At 44.9% G+C, this 20,337-nt stretch overlaps 1 protein-coding gene across 2 annotated transcripts in view; it reads right to left on the bottom strand.

The window, feature by feature from the left end:
• The window catches only part of LOC147711655 (uncharacterized), a 1,672,131-nt gene that overhangs the window by 927,899 nt on the left and 723,895 nt on the right, over positions 1-20,337 (bottom strand). For both annotated transcript variants that reach the window (XM_086922319.1, XM_086922320.1), the window contains one exon: positions 19,587-19,765. In XM_086922319.1, coding sequence (XP_086778445.1) covers positions 19,587-19,765 — 179 coding nt within the window. The remainder of the gene's footprint in view (positions 1-19,586; positions 19,766-20,337) is intronic.

The raw sequence follows: 20,337 nt of genomic DNA, 5'->3' as shown, positions 1-20,337 counted from the left end.
GGAGTTGGGGTTCCCTTTCCTGGATTATGCATTAAACAAACGATGCAATGTTTCACCAAATTCTCCGCACATTTAGGAATTCCTTCATTCTGCCACACGGGAGCCAGAAGTTTGCATATGCTTTTTGCACTAATGTGGGCTAGACCATGTGCCATAGTAACTACAGGTAGTACATAGGCATCTGGTAACAGCCAATGCTGATGTTCTGACAATTCTGTCCAACACCCCGTCGCGTCCAACATTCCCGTACTTTCTTATCACTTACTCAATTCCTTCTCAGTAGCCTCTTCTTGAATCGTTCTCACACTTTCTATGGTGTCCTCACACATTCCTCTCTCTCTGACCCATCTTGCATGGCCTGCAACATACATGCGACTCATAGCATCTTTTGCTATCTCTTTTGCTACCTCGTCTGCAAAAGCATTCCCGCGACCCACATCATCAGTAATCTTCCTATGAGCACTACACTTTATTATCGCTATTTGGGTAGGCAAAACAAGTGATTCGAGAAGGTCAGTTACCAACTGACCATGCTGTATCTTAGTCCCATGGGAAGTAAAGAATCCTCTTTCCTTCCACAAGCGACCAAAACTATGAGCCACACCAAAGGCGTATTGGCTATCAGTATAGACATTCACTCTCTTTCCCTTAGCCAACACACACGCTCTTGTTAATGCAAGTAGTTCAGCTGCTTGGGCTGAATTGTGTGGAATGCGTGCTGTCTCCACTACCGTATACAAGGTGGTAACAGCATAAGCTGCAGTCGTCTCGCCATTTGGAAGTTTCAAGCAAGACCCATCCACCCATAGGATCCCATCTGGGTCCACAAGTGGCGTGTCTTTTAAGTCTATTCTGCCCTTCGTTTCCTCCTCTGCCCGGAGAAAACAATCATGCTGTTCTTGAATGTCTTTCCCTTCCAGAATGGGCAATAATGTTGCTGGATTCAAAGTATTACACCGCTTAATGTGTATATGGCTAGCTAAAAGCGTCAGCTCATATCCGGACAAGCGAGCACTCGTGAGGTGTTGTGTTTTCGTTCTGTTCAAAAGAGTATCCACTGCATGTGGTACCATAACAACAAGAGTGTTATCTAGTACCAATCCAGCAGATTGACGAATGGAAATTGCTGCCGCTGCTGTAGCTCTGAGACAACTAGGCAATGCCTTGGCTACTGGATCTAACGTAGCTGAAAAATAGGCACATGGCCGTTGTTTGTCTCCAAATTGTTGCGTTAAAACTGACAACTCGCAACCTTCCCTTTCGTGTACGTAAAGTGTGAAAGGCTTACTGTAATTTGGAGTACCTAACACAGGGGCAGAACACAAGGTAGTACGTACATCAGAAAAACTCTTCTGACATTCATCAGTCCAAGGAAGAGGTTGGGGTGTGTCTTTTAGAGTAAGTGCTAGCAGGGGTTTAGCCAACAAAACATCCTCCGAATCAGCAGCAACTAACAAATCGTCCACATACTGAATAAGAGTGGCACCTGGAGGCAAAATGAAAGCATAGAGCTGAGATGTCAAAGCCTGACTATAAATGGAGGGACTCTCAAAATAACCCTGAGGTGCACGTTTAAATCGGAAACTTCGGCCTCCAAGAGAGAAGCCAAAAATATACCTACGCTCCTCAGCAAAAGGAATGCTGAAGAAAGCATTTTTGAGATCAATAACCGAAAACCATGCAGCTGAAGCTGGTACCATAGTAAGCAAAACAGTGATATCTGGGACAACAGGAAACTGGGGGAAAACAATCTTGTTGACCTCCCGAAGATCGATCACAAAACGATATACAGGAGGCTGAGAAGGATCAGTGCGCTTAGGAACAGGGAGAACAGGACTATTGCAAACATTACCTCTCGTCTCTTCGACCACACCCTTCTGAACCAGGTCATAGATAATAGCCAACAAAGCTCGTTCACCGTCATTGGAAATCTTATACTGAGGAATGCGTGGTAGTTTAACATTAGGCTTAATAGTAACCACGTAAGGCGGAATTTGGAGCAGACCAACATCATTCGGACCTGTAGCCCAAAGCGTAGCAGGAGGAGAATGTAATTTGGTGGGAATTGGTCTTTCGATAAATACATAGGAGAAACCAATTTCTCGCCTAAAGTAAGATACACACCAGAGGGGGAACAATACAACGTTGCATGAAGGCATTTCAACAAGTCCAAGCCCAACAAGTTCTCTCCGCAACCAGTCGTTAAAATAAGAGGAGCTTCCAGATTGTGAGGACCAATCGAAAGAGGCAAAGGACAAGAAACCGGGTTAGTTACTGGGGCACCAGAAAATCCTACAGAAACGTTAGTTAATCCAGACAAACGTGCCCCAGGGAGTTTGGAGTGAATGATAGAACTTCTCATTGCACCAGTATCCAAAAGAAATGGCTCTGCAACACCCAATGCAACAACTTCAACATAAGGCCCAGTCTGATCCACTGGAACTGATACGACTCCCTTACTTTGTCTACGGCTGTCCTAACAAGAATGAAAATACTGAACCTCATCCTCAACACAATAATCGTCATTGTAATATTGCGCAGACTGACTATTCTGCTGATCAAAATAATTCACATAATCTTGAGGGGGAAAGGAACGCTGTCCTTGAGGCAACGCACCTCAACCTCTACCTCTAGGTACTGATTGAAAACCACCACGTCCTTGCTGCCCTGGGAATCCACCATTACGCTGCAATAAAACCGGACAGCTATTCTTAAAATGGCCTTCCTCTTTACAATAGGCACATTAATTAGGACCTAGCAAAGGTCGCGGAACAAAGGGTTCAGGTTTCTGTAACAACCTCTGAAATTGTTGAGGCTGTTGAAATTGGCCCTTGGTAGAACGAGGGGGATAAGCCTGTTGCAAAAGAACCTTCATTTTTAAGTCCTTAGTCTTTTTCTCTGCTTTATCTTTCTCTTCTTCATCCCTATTCTCGTAATACTGAGCAGTAGCTAATATCTGTGCATACGAAGCAACGGCCCATGAACTCTCTGAATCTTTCAGCTCATGCGATAATTCTGGAAGTAAATTAAAGACAAATGTATCCACAAATAATCGCTGTCCACCTTCAGTACTCATATCTTGACCATTGTGATCGATAAACGTCTCCTCAAAACGAGTAAAGAAATCTGAGACACTCTCATCTTTCTTCTGCTTACACGCAGCTAACTTATCCCAGTTAACACGCAAAGCAGGCATCATCGTCTTCATCAGAGCGATGATTCTACCAGGGAATTGTGTAATCAAATCATCGGGTTTAGCACCACCTACTTGTGCCGCGTCTGCAGCAGCTATGGCAGCCCAATTACCACCTAAAACTTGGTCATGATCTTCCCTGCGAATCCGAGCCCACAACGCTTGTGGAACTACATTCCCCATCAACATATCAATATCAGCCAAATTCATAATGCACGCATCAACAGTCTGGGACAGCTCTTTATAATATCCCACAGGATTTTTACGAGGGTCTGGTAGGGACTGTTTAACCGCCAAAACTTCAGCTCGTTTCCAAGGGACGTGTACCCATATATGCTGGAAATGAGCAGGGACAGCCTGAACAGCACCTGCTTGCGGAACTTCTTCTCTCCATATTGGAGGAACTTCCCTCATAGGATAATGTTTCATTTCCTGTTTAACGGCAGGATCAGGTCCGGAAGCAGTCTGAGAGAAAAATAAAGACCTGAACGTGACAAGTGTTTTTACAGCGTCCTCAACTGCAGGACCCACAATAAGCCCTTTATAAAACCTATCCTGTACATCCAACAGACCCTGAGGAGTTAAATCCAACTCCGTATTCTCCCATCCTTTGGCGAGAATCGCGCACATGACATTAAAAACATATCTCTGTGGGGGCGCTTGCCACTGGAGAAAGGTACTCTGAATCTCGGGTACACTATACTGTGGACCACTCTTGATCCATTTGTGAGCAAGAGAGTTCAGTGTAACTTGTTCGTTAGAATCTGGTATTTGACTACGGGATTGCCTTCGAAAAAGGCAGGAGTCCTATTAAAAGACCCAAAGAGAGGGGAGAAAAGACCAGTAACAGTATCAACCAACCGGTTGCGAGTTGGGGAAGAATCAGACAGTAGAATTGGAGACACAGTATTAAGCAAAGGAAGAGAAGGACTAGTCGCAACAAGAGAAGCCGAAGAAGAAGGAGACTGAGGTACAGAAGGTAGTGGCAAAGGAGGCGGAGGTGGCAATACAGGAAGAGTCAATTGCAGAAGAACCGGACCAGCTGGCTGAACAACAGGTTGCTGGGCAGGTGGCAACTATAAGGGTGCATTGGCTCCTGATACATAAGGCTGAGGCAATCTCAATAAATGGGACATTAAGGGATCGTCGTCAAGATCCTTATTCTGTGGGGAAGTAGGCAATGCAGGGTAGCATCGATCTATCGCCATACGATGTTGTCTATCTGAGACCTCAATCGCTCGATCAGTCTCATTGTCTTTAAACTGCTGGGCAGCCTGTATGATCGTCATAACCTTCATTTTTCTATCTCTTTTTGCCTGTTTGATTTCTCTCTGTTTGGCTTCTTACGCCAAAGGCGGAAAGAGTCAAACATTGCCGGCCGGGCTTTTCTTTTGAACAAAATTGCTTCCAAATTGTCTAATATATCAGGCTCAAAGCTACCATTTTGTGGCCACTGTAAAACACCATCTTTCTTCGTGTATCGGATCCATGCCTCATTAAAGGCAATGGGGCCAACACCATGTTTAGAATAGAGCTCATAGGTGGGAGTTCCAACCAGAATCGGACAAGAGTCCTCGAGCCGGGAGTCCCTATCACATGAAAGGCAACACAACTTCTTAAATTTACTAAAACCAGGCATCTCTTAATGCACTAGTCTGTTCATAAACATCAAGGGGGTAAAACAATAAACATAGCACAAACATACTCACTCACCCCTTGGCTTCGACTATTGAAATTGTCGAATAACAAATCAAGAAACAAAACAAAGAAGTGGACGCTACCCACGAATACTTAACTAAATGGTCTTCTCACGCCAACAGAGGTCCGTCTAACGTCTCGCAATACCAGTCATCACCAGAGGGTCCAAAGCAGGGCGGCAGTCAGGGCAGCAGTCGTCATCAGCCGTCGGAGAGGAGTAGCTGCGCTGAAAAAGACCTTCGGTCCACTTCGACATACAGGGGTCGCTTGACGTGGATCGCGAATACTCTGGAATTTTCTTGCGAGGCTTCTCACGACCCTCGGGCTGAACCGCTACCACTGAAACCGCCCCACGTTGGGCGCCAGTTGGAGAACTGGGCCTTACAGGCCGTGCGGCGCCGGGCACGCCTTAATCTCCGGGTTCACCTGCCTTGTCGAACAGAGACACGAGACATCCTGTTGGGCGTAGAAAACCAGGTTTATTAGCTGCAGCTAAGCACAGTTGTCCCAGAAGTACATGCAAAGTATAAGTTCTAAGGAGATTGTTCGTGGATAAGTGTGGCTCAGTGGTTAGAGGCGGCAGACCCGGAAGCTGAGATCGGCCCGGGACCAGGGCTCAATTCCCAACGCGGCAGGGTCTTGGGTCAATGTCCGCGGACTCGATAATTTTCGCCTCGGCGCCTACTCTAACCTTGGGCTCCACTCTCCAACTCTGGGCAATAGCTTGCTCAATCTTCACAACGGGCCCTTCAACGCGGGGGATGCCTGGTCTCACCTTGGGGGTGCCCAGGAGGGACCATCTCACAGGGAAAGCCAGGTATACAGCAGTATACAGCGCCAGGACACTCCGAGATGGAGTAACAGTGCGCTTTACAAGTATACTTCATTTACATTTACATTTACTTCAATCCGCGGCGCACAATCTCTTATACTTCACATATTTACAAAGTTTACTCCCTACACATACAAAGCAAGCCAATAGGAAAAGTTGGAAAACAAGCTATCGGGTGTCCCAAATACGCCCCTCTCTCAAACCCCGTGTGTTACCCCTCCCAACAAATTAATCAGTGCTTGTACCAACAATCCAATTTGCAGGTGGCAGGACGTATTTGTGTGCCTCAAAGGATAGATGTGTAACAAGAGAACACAAGGAGAGAATAGCGAAGGCCAGTCGGATAAGATAATGTAAGGAAAGAATAGGAGAAGCCAAATAGTCAGTCGAGACAGGGATCAATCAACCTAGACATGGAAAGAAAAATGTGGCCATGGGCCAGGGGATGGGGTCCCCGGGACCGGAATTGGTCAAGGGAGGGGGGCCCACGCGGTCCCATTCCCATTTAGATTTTTTTTAATAAGGGGCCAGGCCCTGGGGGATGGTGTCCCCAGGACCCAAAAAAAGAAAAAATAAGGGGGGCGACACAGCCCCCCTTCTAAATATAAAAATAAAATGAAGTCAGGCATCGTGCCAGAGGTCCCGCCCGCTCCCAGCAACTCTCTGCAAACGCGCCCTGTGGTGTGTTTTAAGATGGGGAATTAATTCTCCTTTAATACTGGGGGTCCCGGGGGCTAACTAGCCCGCCAGGTACCTCCAGTATGCGCCACAGGGCTGCCTTGCAGAGAGGTGGTCCAAGGCCACGTGCTTTTACACCTCTCTGCAACGCAGCTCTGTGGCGCTTACTGGAGCTACTTGGTGGCCTAGTTGGACCCCAGGGACCCTCAGGACTCAAGGGGATTTAATCCCCCAATTTACAACGCACCAGGAGGTGCGTTTGCACAGTGGTGCAGGGAGGGGGCGTGGCCTGATTTGACAAGTGTGTGAACACACCCTGTGGCGTGTTTTGAGTTGGAGAATTAAGACCCCTACAATCCTAAGGGTCCTTGGGGGCCAACTAGCCCACCAGGTACCTCCAGTATGCACCAGGGAGCTGAGTTGCAGAGAGGTGTTCAGAGGCCACACCCCTTTTTACACCTCTCTGCAACGCAGCTCTGTGGTGCATACTGGAGGTACCGGGAGGGCTATTTGGCCCCCAGGGAACATCAGGACTCAAGGGGAATTAATCCCCCAATTTAAAATGTGCCAGGGGGCGAGTTTGTACTGTGGTGCAGGGAGGGGGTGGGGCCTGACATAGCAAGTGTGCAAACGCACCCCTGGCACATTGTAAATTGGGGGATTAAGTCTGCATTCAATCCTGAGGCTCCCTGGGGGTGAACTAGCCCAATAGGTACTTCCAGCATTGCAGAGAGGTGTTGAGAAGCCACGCCCCTTTTTACACCTCTCTGCAATGCAACTCTGTGGCGCTTACTGGAGGTAGCTGGTGGACTAGTGGGCCCCCAGGGACCCTCAGGACTTAAGGGTATTTAATCCCCAATTTACAATGCTCCACGGGATCGCATTTGCACAGTGGTGCAGGGAGGGGCGTGGCCTGATGTAACAAGTGTGCAAACGCGCCCTGTGGCACGTTTTAAGTTAGGAGATTAAGTCCCCTTGAATCCTGAGGGCCCCTGGGAGCCAACTAGCCCACCACCTCCAGTAAGCACCAGGGAGCTGCGTTGTAGAGATGTGGTCCAAGTCTACGCCCCCTTTTTACACCACTCTGCAATGCAGTTCTGTGGCGCTTACTGGAGGTAGCTGGTGGGCTAGTTGGCCCCTAGGGACTCTCAGGACTCAAGGGTACTTAATCCCCCTATTTACAACACACCAGGGGGTGCGTTTGCACTTTGGTGCAGGGAGGGGGCGTGGTCTGATGTGACATGTGTGTAAACGCGCCCTGTGGTGCGTTTTAAGTTGGGGAATTAAGTCCTGTTGAATCCTGAGGGTCCCTGGGGGCCAACTACCCAAAAGGTCCATCTTGCATCTTGCGTTGCAGAGAGGTGTAAAAAGGGCCGGCCTCGGACCACCTCTCTGCAACGCAGCTCTGTGGTGCTTACTGGAGGTACCTGGTGAGCTAGTTTGCCCCCAAGGACCTTCAGGATTCATGGGGAATGAATTCCCCAACTTAAAACCCGCCAGGGGCATGTTTGCTTTGTGATGAAGGGAGGGGGCGGGCCTGATGTGACATGTGTGTACTTATGCAATCACTCTGCCAAAACCCAAGCACTTATAAATTCACCATGCACTCTACTTGCAGCACTTTAATCATCCAGTCACTACCCATGCACTCATGCAAGGACCCATGCACTAACTCATGCACTGCTACAACACCCTGAGCAGTACCCATGCATCCCAGCCATCGCCCTGTCACTACCCATGCACTCCTCCAATTACCCAGCGAGCACCATGTACTTATCAAATCACTCTACCAAAAGCCAGGCACTTATAAATTCACCATGCACTGTCCTTGCAGTACTATCATCATCCAATCAGTAGCCATGTACTTATGCAATGACCCAGGCACTAACACATGCACTGCTACAATCCTCTGAGCACTACCCATGCAGTCCAGCCATCGCCCTGTCAGTACCCAGGCACTCTTTCAATCATGCAGCCAGCACCATGTACTTATCCAATCACTCCACAAAAACCCAAGCAGTTATAAATTCACCATGCACCCCCCTTGCAGTACTCTAATCTTCTAGTCAGTACCCATGTACTCATGGAATGTCCCAAGCACTAACACACATGCACTGCTACAATCCCCTCTGCACTACCCATGCAGACATCTAACCACCTACACAGTACTACTTCAGTCCACCAATTACCTAGGTTGTACCCATGCATTCCAGAAATCCCTCTGTCACTACCCATGTACTCCTCAAATCACTTATCCAATCACTCCTCCAAAACCCAAGCATATATAAAATCACAATGCACTGTTCTTGCAGCACTATAATCATTCAGCCACTACCCATGTACTCATGCAATGACCCAGACACTAACTCATGCACTGCTACAATCCCCTGAGCACTACTGATGCAGTCCAGCAATCTCCTTGTCACTACCCATGCACTCCTCCAATCACCCAGCCAGCACCATGCACTTATCCAATCACTCCGCCAAAACCCAAGCACTTATAAATTCACCATGCACTCTCCTTGCAGTACTCTAATCATCCACTCAGTACCCATGTACTTATGCAATTACCCAGGCACTAACTCATGGCAAATACAGAGGAGGTCATACTAATCACAGGGGTACCCCAACACATAGTGTTCCCTAGTGTATGTAGGTGTTTTCACTGTATTCTAAGTGTCTTTTGCCATAGCACTGGCTCCGGTCCTGGTTAGTCAGAGTCAGTTACCACCAGTACCCATCAGTAAAACGTTGGGGGCACAGGAGGAATTTTTGCTCCTCTGTTGGTTCTTTCTGCACATCTCTTGCTTCTGCCTGCACTTTTGTTTGCTTCTTTCTGTGCTTTCCTTCCTCTTCCTTCACGTCCTACCTTTGTAGGCGTAGTTGGAAATTAGAATTTAAAAAACCATTGAAATTCATTGAAAAAAACATAGGTTTCAGGCACGTTATAGTTAGAAATTAGCATTTAAAAAATCATTGAAATTCAGTGAAAAAAACATAGGTTTCATGCACGTTATAGTTAGAAATTAGCATTTAAAAAACCTTAAAAATTCACAAAAAAAACCACGGGTTTCAGGGACGTTATAGTTAGTTGGACATTTCACTCGTACAAAAACATAGAAATTCCCCCATTATAGTTAGTTCAGCTAACTATAACTCGCACCCCCGCCATGCACTGTTGATGATGTCACATATTACATCATTCATGACATGGTCAGTGACGGCGAACACCCATCACAACGCATGCATAACATCGCATGCGTTTGCGTCGCAAGCGTTACAACGCAGGCGACGTTACGACACGGGCCATTACTACGCGGCCCCTTACATCGCTCAGGCTTTTACAACGCATGCTTTTAAAATGCATGTGCTGTAATGGGCGGGCTCCAGGACGGACGTGCGACAGGAACTGGGAGACAGGCCACGACGAGAGAGAGGTAAGGGGGATTGTAAGGGGGATTGTGCTTAGGGTTTAGTGTTGTGTAGGTAAATTTTTTAGGCTTTAGGGCCTAGGGTTTAGTGTTGTGTAGGGAATGTTTTAGGCTTAAGGGCTTATGGTTTATTATTATGTAGGGAATGTTTTAGGCTTTAGGGCTTAGGGTTTAGGGTTGGGTTTAGTGTTGTGTAGGGAATGTTTTAGGCTTAAGGGCTTATGGTTTATTATTATGTAGGGAATGTTTTAAGCTTTGGGGCTTAGGGTTGTGTAGGGTAGTGTTTTAGGGTTTAGGGATTAGGGATTAGGGTTTAGTGTTGTGTAGGGTACTGAGATTAAGGGTTTAGGTTTCAGGCTTCAGGGTACTATAAATTTCTGGAACATGTGTTTACTGTATTGTTGTGGAACGTGTGTTTTCGGGTTAATGTTCGGGTCAGGGGGCCATAGTGTAAGGTACTAATTAAGGATTTAGGAGTTCGGGTTTAGGGTTACGGGAGTAGGGGGTGTGCTCGTGCTTGGGGTAGTGTGTGTTATTTTGGAAAAAAATTCGATGTTAAAGCATGTGGGTGTTTGTGTGTGTAGTGATTGTGTTTTGTATGCATTTCAATGGTGGAGCGATGTAATGGGTTGTGTTGTGTCAGCGTACGTTGTGAATGTGTGTGTGATGTGAAGACGGCAATGTGAATGTTTTCAATGAAAAAGTTTGCAACGTACTATCATACATCCTCAGTGACATCACTGATGACATCACTGATGACATCTCAAATGACATCACTGATAACATCACTGATGACATCATCCATGTGATAATCCGATGCACGTCCTCACATCCTAATACACCCACTCCAAAATACAGAATACTAGTTTTTGAAACCATAGACCCACCAATACCACTTACTACATATCTACTCACTGGTTCTAAGGACTACACACACATCTACACATTCACCCATACAATGACTCATAAATGCATTCACTCATCAATACAACACTATCAAAGGTCAAAGAGGTTTATTGCATAATTAATTAAAATCATAACAATTTCCACATGTATTGTGATACGAAAAATAAATGCTACTAAAAAGAAGATTGAACTCTTCCATTGTTAAAATGATTACACATATTTAAAACAAGGTTCCTCAGGTAAGCTCCCACCGGCATTAAGAGGTCAGAATGTTTGGTACATATTAATGCAGGGTTTACCGGTCTTAGGGATCAAGGCAGAGTTATTACACCGCTTATTTCATCATGTCCTTGTTCCACAAGACTCAGGCATTTATTCACTTCTGCCAGGAATTTTGTTCCCCGGCATGCTAAAATGATTGAACTCCCTCCTAGCCAGCAAGTTACCGCTTGCCTACAGGTGCGGATTTTTAACTCGTTCCAGATCTGTTTCAATAATCTTCGACGTTACACCAGGAGAGCCGGACAAACGCACAAAAAATGGGCCAATGATTCAGTTTTGTAGCCACAAAGTCTACAGCTCTCGGTATGGTGTTTCTCTTTCCACGAAGGTGCTAAGTCTTTTGAACTGTGCATACCCATCCTGTAGGCTGTAAAGGCTCTTTTTATGTGCACATTAAAATGCGAGGTTAAATATGCGTGTGGTCGACCAGCTGTGATAGAGTTGATTATGGTCCAACCATGTCGCCGCTTGAGCAGTAACATTTTGTCCTCTTGAAAAGATTTTGACCTTGCTGCCTTATTGGCTAGTCTACTTATTGTTGCTTTGTCCATCACAGATTCCCAAATTCCTTCCAGCCCCAGCTCTTTCAAGCAGGTTTTCAGGTATTTTCCCCAAGGACAAAGGGTTCCAGTTGCTCCTTGATTTTTGATGGCTTCCCAGTTTAACAAATCCATCGAATCCGGATCTGCAGATCTTAATTTGTGACACAGTTTTATGAAGCCGCTCATGCTCCTATATTTCTGGTTTTGCAGACCGAATTCCAGCCTTACTTGCGGAGCTGAAGCACTCTTAGGGAGGTTAAAAACTGATTTATAAATTTTTGTTTGGAGCTCGTTGAGCAGGTCTGCTTCCTTGCCATTCCAGGTGACAAGACTGTAAGATAATGATGGTAATATTTGTGCTGACATGACCTTCAGGAGGTGACTGTAATTTGGGCAATTCATTTTTGCTTTTAGCAATCGGTACGCAAAGATTAGTTTTTGTGCTTTTGCTCGAATTGCAGTTTTGTGCTCCGTTAGTTTTGCTCCCTGGGATATTGTTACTCCAAGATATTTATATGAGCCTTGTTCGTTCACCTTTGTCCCGTTAAATGACCATGTGTAACTTAGTTTTTTTGGATCCACTAAACGTACTACTTTTGTTTTTTCTTTGTTTAAGTCCAATCCTTCTTGTCTTAGGTACTCTGCTAAGATGTTTAAAGCTCTTTGTAAACCCACTGGAGTTTTACTCAACAGGACAATGTCATCTGCATATTGCAGACAGGGAATTCGCCGGTTTGCCAATGAAGGTGGATGCACCTCATCTGTGTCCAACACTGTTGCGAGATCAGAAAGGAATAGATTAAAAAGGGTAGGCGCTAGAACACAGCCTTGTTTTAGGCCCTGGAATATTGGTATGTTCCTCGTTGTGTACGCTCCGTCTCCCAATTTAACCTTTGCCCATGTATCTTCGTGCAAAGCTTTTATTGCCTGTATTAATTTTAAAGGCGTCCCCCAAAGCTGCAATTTTTCCCATAGGCGCTCTCGATTTACTCTGTCAAATGCAGATTTGATGTCAACAAAACAGGCGTATAATCTTGTGCCCTTTACTGCTATTCTGTCCATTAATACTGACGGCAAGTTAAGTTGGTGATTGTCCCCATGTCCCTCCTAAATCCCGTCTGGAACCAGGGGATTCTCTGAGATTCTTCTATCCAATCATGCAGCTTAAGGAGGATACAAGAGGCATAGAGCTTGGCTTCCACATCTATCAATGATATGAGTCGGTAATTTGTTGGGTTGCCATGGTCACCTTGTTTAAATATTGGGTGAATCACGTTCCCCTTCCATGATGCAGGAACCTGTTTGTCACGATAGATTTGGTTAAACAATGGTGTCAGGAATTCTGCCCAAAATACCGGGTCATGTTTAAAAATGGCATTGGGCAGACCATTCGGACCTGCTGCTCCTTCAGCCTTTAGCCTAATAATGATTTTACACAGTTCCACTCTAGTTGGCAATTCTGGGACTATCATTTCCTCTTTCGCGCAGTCCTTTATCCCTGGTCCTTCTGAGCCTGTGTTGTAGAGTTCCAACTGGCCATTCTCTGCTGTATTTGTTACCTGCGTATTATTTTGAAGACCTACTGTTCTTGTGCAGTAAAGGGATTGCACATGTTGAGACCAAGCGTCGGCTCCTACTCCCGCTTCCTGAAAGAGTTTTTGTCCTTTATTTAGGTCATTGATGATGCCCCAAAATTCACGACTATTGGATTGTTTTCCGGCACTTAACAATCTATTCCATAACTTCTCCTTGTAGGCTGATTTTGCAATGTATAAAGCCTTCCTGTAGGTACTTCTGGCTTCTGTCAGAACCCCTTTGTTTGTTGGTAACCCCAGCTTTTTATTCCACGCAAGGTGACGGACAACATTTGCTACCCTCCTTTTCTTTGTTCTCAGTTAGTTGGAAAACCAGGGCTCCTTTTTAGGGGTGGACTTACTCCGTACACCTGAGGTTGCAGGAAATTTGTGAAGAAGGTCCAGGACCAGTAGCTCCCAATTTTTAACCAGGTCCTCCTTTTTTTGCATCCCTAACTCGGATTTTCTAGCCATTGCGGCACGAAGAATTCATTCCAACATTTGTCCTCTCCATTTTAGTTTCTTTAAGTTGAATTTAGTGGCTTGGTGAAGCAGACTTACTAATTTCGGTGCCAAGTTTAGCGCGATGTTTAGGGAGGTTATTTGGGGGAAATGGTCGCTTTCTGATCGTTGGACAATTTTGAAATTCTCAATGGCTGGGATTAATTTGTCGCTTACTATTGTATAGTCTATTGTTGAGTGGACCCTACCACTCAGGAACGTAACGCCTGCCGGCCTGTCCCCCGTCGTGTTGCCGTTTAGAACTGCCAGACCCAGAGCTTTTGGGTCAAAGGCCAACCTAAGGCCTCCTTTGGGCAGTCGCTTGACTTCTTTTGCCCTCAATTTTCCATTGAGATCACAGTTAAAGTCCCCTGAGATTAATAGAGGACATCCTTTGTAAGTTTTTTTCATCGTTTTAATCAGCGACGTCAGGCACGTTTGTTTTCCTTGTTGTAGCTTACGGTCAGGATGGATATAAACATTAAGGATTATAATTTGCCATTTTTTGTGCCCGGCTGACGTAGATTCCGTGATTCTAATCACTTGTACCCAGTTTAGTCCTACATCCAGTGCTTCTGAAGACCAGTCAAATTTTTGAGTGATGTAAGTTGATAAACCACCCCGAGGGTGTCCAAAATTTGAGTGTCTTTCTGCAGGGATGTAGTGGGTCTTGAAACCTGGTATTACACATGGTGCTAGTTTCCATGTCTCCTGAATCAGGATTATGTCTTGGTTGGAAAAAAAGATTTGGGTATCATGGTCCAGCTCCATTTCGTGGAAACCATGTACGTTCCATGTGCATACCGAGACTTTTGTTGAGGTAGTTTTAGCACTCTGCACTTCCTCCCTCCTACATGGAGACCGGGAAGAATTTTTCTCCGTGTTAGGGTCTCTTTTTACACAGGAACATTGGGACCCAGGACCAATCTGTTGTGTCCCGACCGGGCTGCCTATTTGGGTGATTGTGGTCTGTCAGATTTACCACTTCAGCTACGCTTGCTTTGGCTGGAGAGGTGGGCCGGGCTCCTAATAGGCAAGAAAACGGAGGGCGTTTATCCCCTTTATCCTTTGTTTCTTTATAGGTGATTTTTTGTAACGGAAATGGATATTTTGGGATCATGTTTCTTAAAAGCGAAATTCCCCATGATTCAAAGTGATCTCTTGTGGAGAATATTTTGTTAGCAATTGCTTTTGACGCCCACGTTGTGACGGTGACTTCAGATTCTATGTGCTGGGGGATTCTTTTGAATTCAACAGACAGGAGGTCCTGAGAAGTTATCTCTTTTAACTCCTCTATTTCCTGGAATAATCTTAGCAGATTGCCCCGGTTTAGGAAGTCCTGAAGCCCCTTTGATGAATATTCCAGAATGAATGCTAGTTTGTGGGGTGTTATTTCAGAATGAGAAAGGATTTTTTTATCAACTTTAGACTGTTGAGGCTTTATAAATCCGTTGGATTTCGGAGATAATGCGGAGGACTCTTGCCCATGGTCCGTAATTGCTAACGACGTCGGATTGGTTGTGCTTTGATTTGTACCTGGGTTGAGATAACCCTTTAAAGGAGTATTATGCCGAGTTTGAGTTAGGGCACAGGTGCGGTGTTTTTCCGTAATGGTAACACACATGCGGGTTGGTGTGGTTTTTAGCTGTGGTTCATTAGATTCTCCTGGGTTATTTTTTAGAAAGGGTCCAGATTTCTGACAACCAGGCTGTCTTCCGGTGGGCTGCGGACTCTTATTGATGGCCGGGTTAGACTGACCTTGTCCCCCTGTGTGGTCGCCCATGTTTTTTCTGGGCCTTGTTTGCTCAGGTGTTCCATTTTCGGCGGTTCCTTCCGTATGAATCCAGATGTTTTTCCGTACTGACGGATTCTCCGTTGGGCCACTGGGGGCTTCAAATAATACCAAATTCGTTTTGCTCTGATGGTTAACGGATGTTGCGGGTGAATTCTGCCTGGAATTGTCCACCCTCGGTGGGAGTTGGGAATCTAGATTCACTGGCGTCTGAGTTGAGCCTATCTTGCAGTCTTGAGGCGTGGCGGAACAATCGGAATTTAAGACCTGGGCAGAGTTTACGTTGAAAATTGAAAACAGCTTCCCTGGATCTAAGGATTGTTGCTGTTTGTACTTTAGCCTAGCTTTCCTGGCCTTTTTCTTTTGTCTCTTTGTTACCGTTTTGTCCTCTTTGACAGCAATTTTTTCCTCTTCACTTATGATTTGGGAAGACAATACTAGTTCCTGTACTTGTGCTGATCTTTCTAGCCCTGCTTCCCCTGAGATGTGGTCTGAGACCTTCAGGTGATTACTGGTTGAATGCTCCTTTGAAATTGACCTACTGCGGAAATGTAATTTCTCTGGGGAGAGTTTTGTGATCTTTTCAGCTGAGTTGTGATGTTGTCTTACTTCCCGCAGAATATCCGTCAGGATTGCTGGCAAACTTGCTAGTTTTTCAATTATTGAACCACAACCGCAGCATGGCTGTTTTTTGTTAAACTCTGGTTGGGCTACTAGTTTCCCTTGGCTTCTTAATAGGGAGGTAAGTGCATCCATTTTTGAGTTTAAGCCCGCAATGTAGCCTGCCACCAAAGTGATGAGGTCTATCTGCACCTCCATTTTATTTGATTGAAAATTCAGAACTTTTATAGCTTGGTCTAGAGAGTTTAATAAGGACTTAGTCCAAATGGGCGATTGATCTTCCTGAGATTCAATTGCGACTTTCGAATTAGTGTCCATCAGACTTCCTGACGAGATGGTGATTGGTACGGAGTTATTTACGTAAGGATTGTTTATTGACTTGTTGATACTGTTGTTTATGGTGCAGTCTTGGAGGTTTCGTTTTTCTACTGGCCCTCGAGGGGTAGACATCGCCGGACCTAGACTAGGGTGTAAATTTTTTGGACTTGGCTCAGATTGCAATGCTCTACCTTGGGTTTCTAGGTACATCGAGATCCTTTCTGTTAATTCTTCCAGTTCTGTGTCATTAGATAAAAACAATGGTTTTTGCCATGGATCAGTATCAAACATGGATTCTGCGTGTAGATTAGCCTGGTCTTTTGAGCCTTCCTTAACCACTTGGCTGCTAAGGTACAATTACTCCTCTGCTGTAATTTCCATTGAAATCAATGGAAAGTCCATGACGAGTTACCCTTGTCATTAGCGGCGAAGAGGTTAAGACTTTTCGAACTGTTAGGATCTTTTACTTCCACCACGTCGGATGATGTTGGGCTGGCCTGAGGTCTTATTGGACCTTTAGGATTTTTTACTTCCACCACCTCATTTGGTATTGTAATGTCAGTTGCTGTCCTACTATGGACCTTTGTGGAGTCTACCACCATAGTGCGCTTATGTGTTTCTAAGGGATCGCTCTCCCCTGCGTGGGCATTTGAAAGGTGTACTTGTGCGGCAATTGTCAATTTGCTTCCCTTAGGAGAGAAACCCTTGGATAGTGTACAGGGGTCGCTCATACTTGACTTGTTGTTGTCCCGGGAGGGTAGAGCACTAATTGGCGAAATTGGCTTTGGTAAATTGCTTGCTTCGACTGATGACGTGTAGATCGCTGCAATTGGATCCTTTAAGTAGAAGAATTTTAAGAGACCTGACTTATTTGAGAATTTTGACGTTTTTTCCGGGGTGGGTGCTGAGACCAACCTCTCCCTTTGGTTGGCTTGTGCCCCCGAAGGCATATCCTCTACATTTAACTTCTTTAACTTTTTCGTGGTCTTCTTATTTTCCACTGGGTGCCGCATTCTCCCCGACCTCATTATGCCCTGGTTGGAGGTCTTTGTCTGCTTCTCTGTTCGACACAAATTTTCCCTTAATCGCCCTCTTCCTGCGTGGGTGGACTACAGGAACTCGCCATCTGGGTACCTCTAATGGGCACACCGCAGTGGTGAGTCAGTGGCTGCGTGGGGACCGTGTTGGATTATTATCCTAGCACAGAACGGCGCTAACACGCCGCGGTGGTGTGTCTGCGACAGCGTGGGAACCGTGTTGGATTATTATCCCAGCTCAGTACAGCTCAGTACAGCTCTAACACCACGTCAGCTCTCCCACCCCGCAATCACACCTGCTCACGGCGCAGTCCAATAGCCAGAACCACCGCTTCCTTCCTTCTGTTCGCTCGTAGTCAGCTCCCTCGCTGTGTGTTCCGCTGTGTGGTCCCGCTGGTTACACAATGCTGGGTTTTACATGGGGTGTGGGGGGTGAGGCTCACAGCTCGCAGCTCACAAGGCTCACCGTCCAGATCTGCTGCCTCGGTCCGCCATCCGCACACTCATACACCTACACAGACACTCACACACCAGCACTCATCCAGAGTTACTCAAACACCTAGTCAGTCATGAAAAGAATCAATCACACTTCCATTCACTGACCTACAAAGTTATACACACAACAGATCACCTATTCAAACAGAAACAAACACATAATTACTCTCTTATACAATTACTGATACAAGTGCACACTCATCTATACAGCCACTCTCACAATCACTGACTCTCACATATAGTCATTTATATATTCCAACACTCACATACACTGCCTTTTACATATGTAGTTACTTGGACATGTACTACTGAGACATCCATTCACTCAGTAACACACCCATACACACACTGACCCACCCATACAGCTGTTTCCACTTGCACTATTGAACCCATACAGCCAGTGAATCAATCACTCAAACATGTATGCACAGAGTCACACACCTCCCACGCACCCACACACACACTCAGGCACCCATACAAATATTCTGGCAAGCAATCAATAACCCATATAGACACACTTGTAGCTACTAACCACCCCATGGAGGAGATTATACAACAGCAGACAGACTGATACAGACATTCACACAGTTTAGTCACTAACCCTTGCATTCAATAAGACATATGTAATACCTCACTTAAACAGTCAGTGACGCACCTACTAAATCCTCCATCCAGACACTTATACACCCACTCATTCTTAAATACACCTTGGCATATATATAATACATATTTAAACTTTATAGAAACACACATTCACTGGATGATGTCATCAGTGATGTCATCAGTGATGTCATTTGAGATGTCATCAGTGATGTCATCAGTGATGTCACTGACCATGTCATGAATGATGTAATATGTGACATCATCAGCAGTGCATTGCGGAGTGGCGAGTTATAGTTAGCTGAACTAACTATAACAGGGGAATTTCTATGGTTTTGTACGAGTGAAATGTCCAACTATCTATAACGTCCCTGATACCTATTGTTTTTTTCAGTGAATAGCTAGATACATAGATAGATATATAGATAGATAGATAGATAGAGAGATAGATAGATAGATAGATAGATAGATAGATAGATAGATAGATAGATAGATAGATAGATAGATAGATAGATAGATAGATAGATAGATAGATAGATAGATAGATAGATAGATAGATAGATAGATAGATAGATAGATAGATAGATAGATAGATAGATAGATAGATAGATAGATAGATAGATAGATAGATAGATAGATTCCCTGATAGGACAAAGGTTAAAGTGGCATCATAGTTAGCTGAAAATGTTTGTTTAAACATAACTTTTTATACAAAAAAACACAGAAGTTCACTTGTAATAGTTAACTGTAGTAACTTCAACTCTTCCCCACGCAATGCAAAGTGTCCTCATCAATGATGTCATTTTAAACGTGATAAGTGATATTATCAATGAGGTCATTAAACACGCCATGAGTAATCCAATATGTGGAGTCATAAGCAGTGTGTGGCGAGTGCGCGGGTACACACAATGCCCTGTAGTGTATTTTGCTGGCAAAATATAACATTGTTATTGAATTACACATTTTATAAGTAATTCCCAATCCTACGTTTTTAAAATGATTGCATACTTTACCCAGAACGAAACAGAAAGGGATACGTAATTGACATTTAGTTACAAATCTGACTACCACTGAACAAGACAGTACCTCATCAATTATTGAAGGCAGTCGAAGGTGATCTAATTCGACAAAGGGATTCCTGCCGTAAAGAAGAACTGAGTAGAATGTTGCTGCAACCATCCAAGCATCCGAACTCTTGCTAAATAACTGGACTCTTAGTGATTCCGGGGCACTGAAGCATACTGCTAATGCCTCACCATGTCCACCTACAAGAACAAGCAAAGTTGAAGACAATAATTACCATTTATGAGAATTCAACCCAATTTTACTTAGTGATCTAATTAATTGTTCATGCATTTTTTTTAAGTACATTTAGCTTGGTTGACAACAACAACAACCACTTTAATGTACTATTTATGGCTGTATTTACCAAACTGAACAAGGTCCTAAATGTGGCCTACCACCAAATACTATGTTCACTACCCCTTCTCCCAGTGCCATTCTGGCATACCCTGCAGCTGTTGCCATAGGTTCCAGGCACGGAGCACAGCTTTAACCTTGCTGCTAGTGCTAAATGTATAGCCTCAGATTTCTGCGTGTGGAACACAAAGTGTCACCTAATCCCAGTACGGGCTGAAAGCAACCTGTGGCTGTACTCAGCAGATATATGGCAAGACCTTTGCCTCAGTTCTCCTGCTCTATTGCACACTATGCATTGTGCACAGAGACAAATGACACCAAAAGGAGTTTTAAAATGTGTATGGTAGAGGTAAAACACTGGATAGGCCAAAACCATCTCCATTTGAATGGCACCAAATCTGAAGTCATGCTATTTGGG

Source organism: Lissotriton vulgaris, chromosome 5 (genome assembly GCF_964263255.1).
Source record: "Lissotriton vulgaris chromosome 5, aLisVul1.2, whole genome shotgun sequence".
Taxonomy (NCBI): Eukaryota; Metazoa; Chordata; class Amphibia; order Caudata; family Salamandridae; genus Lissotriton; species Lissotriton vulgaris.
Note: the sequence above shows the minus strand (reverse complement) of the source record. Positions and strands in the feature narration are given on the sequence as shown.